The sequence below is a fragment of the Danaus plexippus genome, chromosome 27 (genome assembly GCF_018135715.1).
Source record: "Danaus plexippus chromosome 27, MEX_DaPlex, whole genome shotgun sequence".
Classification (NCBI taxonomy): Eukaryota; Metazoa; Arthropoda; class Insecta; order Lepidoptera; family Nymphalidae; genus Danaus; species Danaus plexippus.
The window spans coordinates 2,032,737-2,043,873 of NC_083555.1; the positions used below are offsets into that span (position 1 = coordinate 2,032,737).

Sequence of the window (11,137 nt, forward strand, 5' to 3'; positions counted from 1 at the left end):
TTATAAATATCATTGGTATTATTTTAAGAAGCGTAAAAATTAATCATCATAAAATATGAATGGATCGGAATTATACCTCTACGAATTAAAAATGTAACATAATGTACAACATTATATATTGTACCCTGTGTCTATTGTATGTGGCTACATAATCGTTTGCCAATAGAGCAAAATATTTTAAGCTTTATTATGGTAGTTAAAATAATATCTACTTAATAGTCATAGCTTAAATGCACCTTTGCTAATTGATTATATAGTTGTCGTTTTTGAATATCATAAAGTTTAGTTTAACTCCTTTATTTCAGTGAAATAAGTCAATGGGAACATTAATTGTTTAGTTGTCATATAAAAATGTTTACACAGCAATAAATATGAGAGGAAGATTGTTGATTTTTATTTTATTTTCACTGTCTTTCATATCAAGAGGAAAATCATTAAAAGTAAGTATTAATATTACAAAACGATATCCATTTAATTACTTTATATCTTAATAGTTACAATTACATATCATAAACAACATAATTTTTAAAATGAATTAATATATTTTGTATAAAACATAAGTGAAATTATGTATTATATATTTATATATATGTTTTATACTAAGCAGGAACCAACCAATGATAATGGAGACGACATTAAAGTCAGAACATCTGAAGGTGATAGAGATAAAGAAGCATTGACTATATACTTTGATAAAGACCGTGTTCTCAGCATAAACGAATTAAGAAAACTTTATAATCTCGATGAAAGTCACATCCCTGACATTCAGATCGGCAAAGAATTAGATAAAGCGTACGTAAAAAAGATAAGATTAAGAAAGAATAAACCAAAACCAATAAACGAAAGAGAGGACAATGCGAAAGAAGATAAGGTTTTAGAACGAAGTGTGCCCGAAAACGTTGATACAAAAAATATTGAAACAGATAACACGGGATTGGAATCTAGAATTTCTGATACAGAAGAAAAAATCGACTTAGAAGAATTATCTGCTGATGTAAACGAACGTACAGCAACCACTGATACAAATTTTGAAGAGACAGAAAAAAGTGCTGAGGCGGAAGAAAATTATGAAAATGATTCCGATTATTCTGAATACACAGTGCGTACTGATGAATATTCCAAAACAAGTCAACCTAACCAAGAACCGACCACTGTTTTTTCTGATTACGTAACGCCACCAACTGGAAAAGCCAATGCTCCGCGTTTTGGCACAGAATTTGTAGAAAGAACTGCAAACTCAGTTAAGGATGTCCTAGCCGGTTATCAGGATATAGTGCCAGAAATCGAAAAAACAAACGCATTTATCGGAACCGGTAAGATAAATAAAGATATTTTTTTTTATTCAAATAGACAGTTAGAGCTTTTTCGAAGCACAGTGTTAATCTTTATAAGTTAATAAAAGACCAGACACATATTCAGACCAGGGAACTGGGTATGGGATAGAGACGAAACCTCTTAGCATTCAATGGATTCACCGTGCTGGTGCCGGGTCCGTCACGTTGCAGGGAGAGGAGCTTCAAAAGTGCCTGGGACTTGCGACCCAGGTGTAGGTGTAAGAGGCCCCAAACTAACGCGCGTTGAACGCTCGAGTCCACTGTCCAAGCTCCTCTCCCTACCTAACCAAATTTGAAAATAACCTGAATTGATGTGAGTTCTGGACAGGCCCAAGTCTTTTAGTAGGTTGTAGAGAGATTTAGCCGTTATACCTCACGCTCCCACTTCTACCGCGTATAAATTCTATTACGAGTGAGTTCGGTAGTGAGCTCGTTATATTTGTTGACCTTGATGTTATGGTCTTTGGGGATGTTGGTATCCCAAGGAACTGTAAGCTCTATCATCACAACTATTACTTTAAAATTATGTCTCAGTAGCGATATTGAAACTGATAAATAACGAACAGTTATTAAGAATATGCTTAGCAAAAAATATAGTAAAAAAAAGTTTGTAAAAAAGGGGATTGTAATTTTTTATTTTATTTTATATTTACAAATAATTTTCTTAACTTTTTTCTTTTCTAAGAATTTTGTCTTCACAATGACAAACACAACAATAAAAAAAGTACTGAAATCGTAATGTCGTGACCAAGGAAAATATGGATTCACTATTTTATGTACATATAAAATATGAATTAAACAAGTTTGATTATTTATTAAGGTGTTTAAAAATACTTGCCCCGATGAAAATGCGTTAACAATATCTAAGTTATATTTTGATCTTAATCTTAAGTAACTTGATAGAGTACAGCAGTGTGGAATATAAATGATTAACTTCTGTTTGAAAGCAGATTTTAAAGATAAACTGAAACAACGATTTTAGGTGATATAGGAATAGTGAATGGGTACTTGCGTGCTTTGGAATCTGCTAAGTCAGTGGAAAATTTACGTCGTATGTATCCGCCCAGAAGAATTCCTACAAAGGGAACACCGAGTTATTTGAGAAGCGCCGAACCATTAAATGAACCAGAACAAGAGGAAGGTAAAGAAGATTCCCAAGATGAACAGTTAGAAGTTAAAAAAAAAGATTTCCCCGCCCTTTCTCCTGGTAACCAATATCCTTATACGCCACCCCTTAAAGGAAATCCATTTCAGATTTTAAGGAGCCCAATGCCGCCCAAACCCAAACCACTTACAAATATTTTGTTACCAAAATTGCGTCAAGCCTATGAACAGCCTACAATCCCCTTTTATAATCGCTTCAAATCTGGAGACGGTTTCCAAAACTATGGCAGAATTGTTCCTTATTATTCCTCATATGGTTCTTATATATCACCTACACGCCTATATAATTTTAGCAGAACAGGATGATATCCAGTTTGCAAGGACTGTTGAAAAAGTAATATAAAATATAAAGATAATATCTGTTTTATTTAAAACACCGAATACTTGTTAATTAAATGTCAATGTAAACTATAATTCTTATCCTCATGGTGTCTGCCAAAAGAGGAGAGTTACGTTTCAAACGGGAGAGTGTGTAAATTTGTGTGGTACTAAATTAAATGCTAAGCTAACTGAAAACTGAATTGACTATGAGGCAGTGCCTTATAACGCATTAATTATCTATTACAAATTACGTGTTTATTTGGTCTCAATAAAGAAGTTTTAATAATTATTTTTTATTGCATTTTTATTATTATTTTCAAATGAAATTTTATAAGATAAATTACCATAACAGGAAAATCAAAGAGTATTTATAAAGCAATAATTTAAAAATAAATATCTTGTCTAATTTTTTAATATTCTGTGCATTACTTCTGGATATTTGTGCGTAAAACTACAAATTCTAATTAATCCTGTCTCTTACATTTTAGTAAACCGAGTAAGCGTTTGTATTTGATCTATCATAAGGCATAGAAATAAAAAGATACGCATAAAAATTTTAGTTGAAAACTCTTTGGTTATATGTAACATTTATGAACGAAAAATTTATTAACTTAAAAAAAAAACAAAAAATAAACTAATTAGTTTTCAGTTTATATATATATTACTAAACATAATAGTAGAAATAATATTAATCGAAATACAAATAAACATTTTAGGGCAAGTGAACATTTTTTTTTTTAATAAACATGTTAATAGTGATGGTGGTCGTGGTAGCCTGGAGGTTAATGGCCCGCCTCTCAGACGTGAGGGCGCGGGTTTGAAACCTGGCAAGTACCAGTGTGATATACTGTCTAAGAGTATTTAGACACCACTGACAAACGGTGAAGGAAAACATCGTGAGCACACCTGGTGTTATAATTTCAAATTATAAAATTGAATCCTTCTTGAGCGAGCGTGGTGATTAATGCTCTAACCTTCTCCATGTGAGAAGACGCCTTTGCTCAACAGTGGGCTTCGATAGGCTGATGATGATGATGATCATAATAGTGATGACCGTTTCATAGTTTGCAGTAATATAATATGGCTTCCCCAAATTTAAATTGACGTAAGTTTTAAGTGCTTATTTAATATTTGAAAGTTTCTCTTTAAAAAATCTTTATAATTTCCATTATTAATATATCTAACTAAGGATACTTTTTACTAGTCATGACCCTTTTCAGCAACCGTGACCACGGGCAGACGAGATGTGATGAGATGTGACATGTGAAAATTAACCGAAACGTCGGGAGTATGTAGTTTTTTACAAAAATAAAGCACGTGTAGTATATCCGAATAATATTAGTTTCATAACAATGAATAAAACTCGCAAAAGTCTTAGATCTCATTAGTCATGGCCCTTTTTATTTAGCCTTATTAACGTTGCATAAAGCACAAACCTTCATATTAATTAAGTATGTAGTAAGTGTTTTTATATAAACAATAATATATTTTATTAAAATAGATCGAATGTGAAGGTTTTTAATGAAATGTATATGAATACCATGTTAATTATTGTGAAATGTAACTCTTATTAAAAATGCATATATATAATATGTATTTGTATTTTTTTGTAATAAGAATAAATTATTGTGTAATAAGAATATTTTTTTTTAACTCGTCGTGTTTCAAGTTTCCACAGCCTATAGACACAAATGTTTATTTTTTAAATATTGAACATAATATAAAAGCTGTTTTCTTTTTTTTAACTATCTCTTTATTCGCACTAGAATCGTGGAATACTCTACCATTGTCAACGTTTTAATTTTTTGGACGAATTATAATCTTATAAGTGAATATATAAAAGGGAGTTCTAAATGTGCCAACTTCTTTGTTGTCATATTCAATTGATTCACAGTAGTCACAGTATCGCAATAAATAAGAGAAATATTGTGTGTGATAATGATACCTAGTTTGTGGAGGGTAAAACTAACTAAGATTAATAACTAAATATATTTGTATCGAGTTGAAAAATACATTTTTATGTAAGATCAGACTGCTTGTGCATTTTCAAAATTAAATAAAATATTTTCGTTGGAAACATTATAAAAGAAAATTATAAACAAAAACTATTATAATTTTAAATCAACGCTAAACAAAATGTATGTTCTGCTTATGAAGTTTCAAATTATTCAATATCAAAGGTTGTATTTTTCTAACAGATACTACAGTAACGTATTTTCAGCAAAAATCGAATTAATTGTCATTAATTCAATGAATATTTTTCAATATAATTTAAATTGTGATTTTGCTAAGCGGTGTAGGAATGTAATAAACAGCTGTCAAATGGATAGTTACGTCAAAGTCACATTAATTTTTGAATGTTTTGTATTTTAATTTTTCAAACGCTGTTTAAGATCTACTAACAAAGTTCCTAATTGTGACTTCAACCGAGGCTATTAAATTTTATTTCATTCAAAAGTTAATCCCGGATCGTGTCTCCTCCATTCTACACGACACTGGTAGAATATACTGTGCACGTCTTTGCACGGATGAAGTCCATATTTTAAACAAACAACAACATGTATTTTAAACGTAAATTTTATTTTAATAAGTGTAGTGTAGGTAATGAACTTGTAAAGTAAATAAATCGTAATAATACGTTTTCATTTATTTGTATTTAAATTGAAGTATAACAGCGTTAACAGACCAATAACAAAAAACAAGTTGTGAAACCAAAATGGGTAAAAAATATTATTGTGATTACTGTGAGAAGACCATGTCTTCAGCGCCATTGATCATCAAAACTCATAACAAGGGTATGGCTCATCAGAAGTTAGTTGGTGAACATTACAAGCAGTTCAAAGGTAAAACTTCTACAACTACAACTAAAGTTTTAAAGTGATCAAGATGATATTATTGACTTTCTTAATTGTTAAGAAACTAAGCCTAGTATATATATATGTATATTTCAAAAAATCATTTTGTTTTTTATAGATGCCAAGACAATTTTAGAAGAAGAAAACAATAAAAAACCATGTCTGAAATATCTAAAAGGGGAATGTCATTTTGGTACAATGTGTAGATTTTCTCATTACACAAGAGATGAATTATGTCTCCTAAAACAAATTGGTAAGAATTATTTATAATGTACATCAAGAAATAAAGACATTATTGTATAAAAATTATGTATTATGTTAAATCGATATTTTTTTTGTATTTCAGTCGATGCAAAAAATAATGTATCATATTCGAACCAACCATCCTTCAAAGAGCTTTACGATAAACTACAAAGCGATAAATGTGAATATTTTGAAAATAAAAATGCACTGGTAGACAAAAATGGTATAACGCATATGTTACCGTGGAATTATAATGTTATTTTTGAACAGTATGGAGATAAATTACCACCCAGTCTTAGAAAATTTAAAACCGATGATTTTATAAATGTATTTATAACCGAGTGGGGTGATAATAAATGTTAAATAAAGCCTTTTATTAAAAAAAAAAAATAGTGACTGTATATAAATATTTCAGTCTTTTTATGAATTAATTTTTTTTATTTATAATTAATATTTTATAATGAAGTCTTTTACGTTTTAAATATATCTCATCCATTGAATTGAAGTAGTTTTAGAGACGAGTTTGTTTAAGATTGGATTAAACTTGTATGTAGGGTAGTTGATGAAACGGTATTCTGGCTTGTAATTTCGACGTAGTTCACACATCTGGAACATATAATTTTTTTATTTTATATATAAAGTATATGTATTATACTAGAAAACAGCAAATGACAGCATGAGATTTTTTGAATGAGTCTGAATAGTTTTTTCACACTTATTTCAAAAATAAATACCGTTTTTATGTAGAAGTTCTCGTTTTGGAGTAATGAAGTAACAGGAAATTTTATTGTTAATGTTATGTACATATATTTTATTTACAGTTTAAGTTTAAAAAAATTGTTGGACATATTTATACTGACGATAATTTTCTTTTTTTGGATTTTCTAGAAAGAGATTTATTACGAGTACTATTTTGAATGCTCCAAAAATAATCAGCCATCATATGTTCATTCCAACACCCCTAAAACTTCTCTTCCATTCTGCGAATATCCTATTGAAAACGCTCTCCTTGTTCCTCGCTTAGGTCACCAAGATTCTCAGGAAAATAGGAGGTAATACTCATATTGCATGCACGCCACTAAAAGTGTATCATCAACTATTCAACGTGCTGAATGTAGCCGTCAGACTTCCTGTTGCCCAAAAAATTCCTCGCTACCTAAACAAACTCTTCCCAAGCACATTTTTCGACAGCTGTCATATGCTCGATGACATTTTTAATCATTTATTAACTTCCTGATTTGTGGGCCATCGAAAATACCACTTGATTTTCTCGCTACTCAATTTTGGAAACACATTTACAAGTTGTTGGAACAATTTTGGTAAAGAGCTTTTTCGAACTGAGAATGTACATGGCTTCTGTTATGTTGATGTGTCACTAACACTCAAACCTGGCAAATGGCAGATTTAAGTTTCGATATATCCTCTTAGAGCAATTTTTTTGGAGTATTCCAAAGATTTCCGTTACACAGAAATAACAGTCATGATGGATGAATGATTTAAGCCAGATAATAGGGGCTTCGTACTTAAAGTTGGTATTTTTTTGTTTGCCCACAGTCGCAAAAATTCAACACAACTTTTAAATACCAATCTTGATATCCGAGGTTTGGCCTTTGACAGCAACAGAAACAAAAAGTAGTCCAAGTATGCCTTTTTCACGGTCCGACACATTTAACGAAATTTTTCGAACGTATTCTCCACAAATAACACAAAAACAATCAGGATGACTTGAACACGTCCTTCTTGAGGAAGATAATGAAATTTATAAAGCAACTAGTTAAGTTACACCGCTATTGATAGAAACTTTATAATACTTTTGTAAATTCAAGACGTTACTAAGTAAACAACAGTAGAAAAACTTCATGCAACAAAAAAATATTTGATTTTGTTCTTTTGTGTTATTGGTTGTGTCGGGTGTGTGCTTATTATAAATATACTAAAGGGAAGGGTCGTGAGTTGTGATTTAACTTCTATCTCATATTCCCTATACTTTTATAAGCGTGTCTTCTCAACCATTTGTCCGTGATTTAACGAAACGTCTGCTATTTGAAGTGATGTCACATCAGTTTTAGATTTTTCTGTTTTTTTTTTTCTGGTCAAGGCTGATAATTATTTTGAGCAGTTTAATACTAGACCATTTTGTACGTGTTCATAATCAGTCATGTCATTAATTTTTTAATCCGTTCTTGCAAATTTTAAGAAGTTTGAAGGGCAAATGACAAATCATTCTTCTCAAAAAAACCTTCCAATTGGTTGGTAAGATATTCGGATTCTGCAACATGAACTCCTTTAAAAGTGTTTTCCAAGCCTAATACCGTCCTGGTCATAGCGTTGTTACTCGATTAGTCAAAGTGATCGATGAAATACATTTCGTCAATAATCAAGTTAAAGTGCTTTTTATTCGGTTGTTTATGATATATTATTTATCATATTTCTTTCTTTTTTCGACGTTATGTAACGAAACTTGACCTAACATTCAGTGGTACCTCAGGACGGCGTGTTATCCTTTATTCTCTACGATCTTTGAGTGAAACGAGCGGAATTCTACCCGTCGACTCAAGTCTCCACGAATATGATCTCGGCAACCGAATCGCAGTCCGATCAAATCAAAGTTTTGTTGCATAGCCTAGTTATCTGGGTTGCTTTTTATGAAAAAAAAATAAATAGGCCGGCCGGAATTTTATCGCCGAAAAACGGAACGCATGTCGTAAAAAAAAATACGATGTCCAAACATTAGGGTCGCTTCAATCAATGGGCACCGCGAATTTTTTTTCGAGTGAAACCAAAAAATTTTTTGACATGTTTGCCATCATAAATCTCAAGTCTTAGCTTGATTGCAAGGGTCGATGGAGGTAATCTTTTTCTACTTTTACAATAACGTAATTTTTCCTGATTGCATTCATTGAAAGATTTTAGTATATAACTGCATAAGCCATTGCCGTAGTCCGTCTACATCTCACATATTAGCAGCAAAACCTTTAAATCTGCTACATAGGCATATATAAGAATTTCTTCCAAATTCTACTAAGATTATGTTACCGCATTCTCTTATTTCTGTTATTAATTACTCTGATGCTTCATCAAGTTGACCCAAGGTGATCTCAATAAACTTGTGCGTCCCAGAATATTATCGTAACAAACACATTTGGCTTGAGCAAATTATGGCATATTAATTTCTAAATAAGCTCAAGCGGCTTTCCACACATCATCGTTCGTATCTTCTTTTTCTGAACTGTGTAACTCTATCCTAAGTTACCCCTCCACGTTATGGAAAAGTAAGTTCTTGCGTTCTGCGACGAGACTCAAGATTCGCTATGGTTGGATTGTTAATTATACTCAGCTCTATTCACCAGACAATGTTTTGCAGCCGACCTTTTACAGATCGAGCAGTTTGTTTTTGGGACACTATGTCTTTTTAATTCGACTATCTAAATCTTTTTATATTTAAAAGCTCCTTAAAAGAATATTTACTACCTGAAGCTAATAGGCGAAACCGTTTTTTTATAATAAAATTGTGTTCAGTAAAGTATATATACCTAATAATAATGATTTACGACCTCCAACTTTTGTAGCTGACAATTTGCACTGTTACAAAGAAGTCAATGGATCACTCCAGATATAAATAAGCTATCGTCTATATAAAAACTACAGAAATACCCCTGCATGTTCTATACTTAATCTGATTTAACTGTTTACGTCCGATTTGTCGATTTAATCTATTTGTGTTCACTGAATGTAACATAAAATTGATAAAGGTATTCCCATATGTAAACGACGATGATTAAAAAAAAGCAAGTATTTAAATTCAGAACTTTTTCAAAATTTTAATGAACTTACGTTGAAGGTTGTGAAAATCATTAATAATAATATTCTGCACATATATGACATAATTTAAGCCACACTATTTGTCTGGTATTTACATATAGTTAGGAAATAAAATAAAATATTGCATTTGATACAATTTTACACGAAATAACATTAAAATATATGTTTGTTTGAGAATAAAAAAGCATTTTTATTGCTTATAAAAGTTAAAATGAATATGTAGTAAAAATTTTGTCGATTCTAGGATCCCTTGGAAGTTTTTAAACTGACGTAACGATAATTAATAACAGTTTCTCTAGATTTTCAATTAAAGTAAGTTGATTGGAAAAATTATGTTGCAGGTATACTTTTTTACTATGGTAAGTTGATTCGGAAATGTGTAGACGATGTGATATAAAAATAGGTAATAACTTTTTAAGCTAATTTTGATGATGTTCCTTTTTGCATTAGATAAAAATATTCTAAAACTTTTTTTTATATACTATACATAAAATGTTCATCGTCATCACAAAAAATTGCTAGTTTTAATAATGCGGTTCAAAATAATTATAGTCCCAACACTATTTGATTGTATGTGTTTTTTTTTGTGTAAAGAAACGTTTATATTCCTATTATGAACTGCGAATTTTTATTTCCGTTAAATATTATAATTTTATTTATGTTTTATAGACTTTATTGCTGAACTTGCAAATCGCAAAAAGTACAAATGGTACAGAAAAACATATTAAGAATAACAATGGCTATTTACTCATTATTATGAATAATAAAGAAAACCGGAGGCCAATATCTCGTACAAATTATGATCATTTGGCGAGAAAAGAAAGGATAAAATCTATGAAATTATTAAAAGAACATAACGCTAGAGTTCAAGAAATAATGGATTTTTTAAAGAATCACAGAGTATCCACCATGTATTTACTTGACGAAATAAATAGAATTAAAAGGGATCATAAAGTAAAAGACGAACTTAGAGAAATGGTGACATATTTAGAACAACCAGACAAAGAGGCAGATAAGGAATTGGTGTTAACCCTTTTTAACTCCATTAAAAAGGAAAGACTCAAAGAAACTTTCAATGTTTTCAAAAAAGTACCAAACTCTGGTATCATTAATGTTATTAAAGATCCGTTCAACGACGGAGTTGTTAAGTAAAAAAATATTTAATTTTACGATTCTCTCATCACTTATTCTCTCAACACGTATTCTCTCAACACGTATTCTCTCATCACTTATTTCAAGGAATATATTGTGAGTGTAATGCACATAAGTGATATTTAAAATGATGTCTTAATAAAATGATTACTTAGGAATTTCTGTTTCGTTAAGTCTCATAACATAAATAAAGTTAAGGATAATTATTATCTGCTTAACGGCCTTTGTTCTATTGAAAATACGTAA

General features: G+C 30.6%; 2 protein-coding genes and 2 long non-coding RNA genes across 8 annotated transcripts; 3 read left to right on the forward strand and 1 right to left on the reverse strand.

Annotated features, from left to right (window-relative positions):
- Positions 1-279: 279 nt before the first annotated feature.
- Positions 280-3,106, forward strand: LOC116775795 (uncharacterized). Of its 2 annotated transcripts, none has more exons than XM_032668787.2 (3): positions 280-440; positions 605-1,313; positions 2,317-3,106. In XM_032668787.2, the coding sequence occupies exons 1-3, from the start codon at positions 372-374 to the stop codon at positions 2,802-2,804; spliced, it is 1,266 nt and encodes a 421-aa protein (XP_032524678.2). In that variant the 5' UTR covers positions 280-371; the 3' UTR covers positions 2,805-3,106. The 2 variants fall into 2 exon arrangements, with proteins under 2 accessions (XP_032524678.2, XP_032524679.2); XM_032668788.2 differs by having other exon boundaries at positions 608-1,313.
- A 2,054-nt stretch (positions 3,107-5,160) lies between these two features.
- On the forward strand, positions 5,161-6,344 carry LOC116775735 (zinc finger matrin-type protein 5). 4 transcript variants are annotated; one of them, XM_061525079.1, is made up of 4 exons: positions 5,161-5,390; positions 5,487-5,662; positions 5,793-5,927; positions 6,021-6,344. In XM_061525079.1, the coding sequence occupies exons 2-4, from the start codon at positions 5,536-5,538 to the stop codon at positions 6,278-6,280; spliced, it is 522 nt and encodes a 173-aa protein (XP_061381063.1). In that variant the 5' UTR covers positions 5,161-5,390; positions 5,487-5,535; the 3' UTR covers positions 6,281-6,344. The 4 variants fall into 4 exon arrangements, with proteins under 4 accessions (XP_061381063.1, XP_061381062.1, XP_061381061.1 ...); XM_061525078.1 differs by having other exon boundaries at positions 5,162-5,420; XM_061525077.1 differs by having other exon boundaries at positions 5,162-5,420; positions 5,495-5,662.
- LOC133319727 (uncharacterized) lies at positions 5,823-9,875 on the reverse strand. Its single transcript, XR_009753248.1, has 3 exons — positions 9,752-9,875; positions 6,392-6,523; positions 5,823-5,914 (listed from the first exon to the last, which is right to left on the reverse strand). It is a non-coding gene; the product is annotated as an uncharacterized LOC133319727 (long non-coding RNA).
- LOC116775736 (uncharacterized) lies at positions 9,869-10,699 on the forward strand. The gene is made up of 2 exons (XR_009753249.1): positions 9,869-10,142; positions 10,409-10,699. It is a non-coding gene; the product is annotated as an uncharacterized LOC116775736 (long non-coding RNA).
- The last annotated feature ends 438 nt before the right edge of the window (positions 10,700-11,137 follow it).

Coding starts and splice junctions, on each gene's coding strand:
- LOC116775735 (XM_061525079.1), top strand. CDS start 5,536: ATGGGTAAAAAATATTATTGTGATTACTGTGAGAAGACCATGTCTTCA. Junction 5,663..5,792: donor ACATTACAAGCAGTTCAAAG/GTAAAACTTCTA, acceptor TGTTTTTTATAG/ATGCCAAGACAATTTTAGAA. Junction 5,928..6,020: donor ATGTCTCCTAAAACAAATTG/GTAAGAATTATT, acceptor TTTGTATTTCAG/TCGATGCAAAAAATAATGTA.
- LOC116775795 (XM_032668787.2), top strand. CDS start 372: ATGAGAGGAAGATTGTTGATTTTTATTTTATTTTCACTGTCTTTCATA. Junction 441..604: donor CAAGAGGAAAATCATTAAAA/GTAAGTATTAAT, acceptor TTTTATACTAAG/CAGGAACCAACCAATGATAA. Junction 1,314..2,316: donor AAACGCATTTATCGGAACCG/GTAAGATAAATA, acceptor CAACGATTTTAG/GTGATATAGGAATAGTGAAT.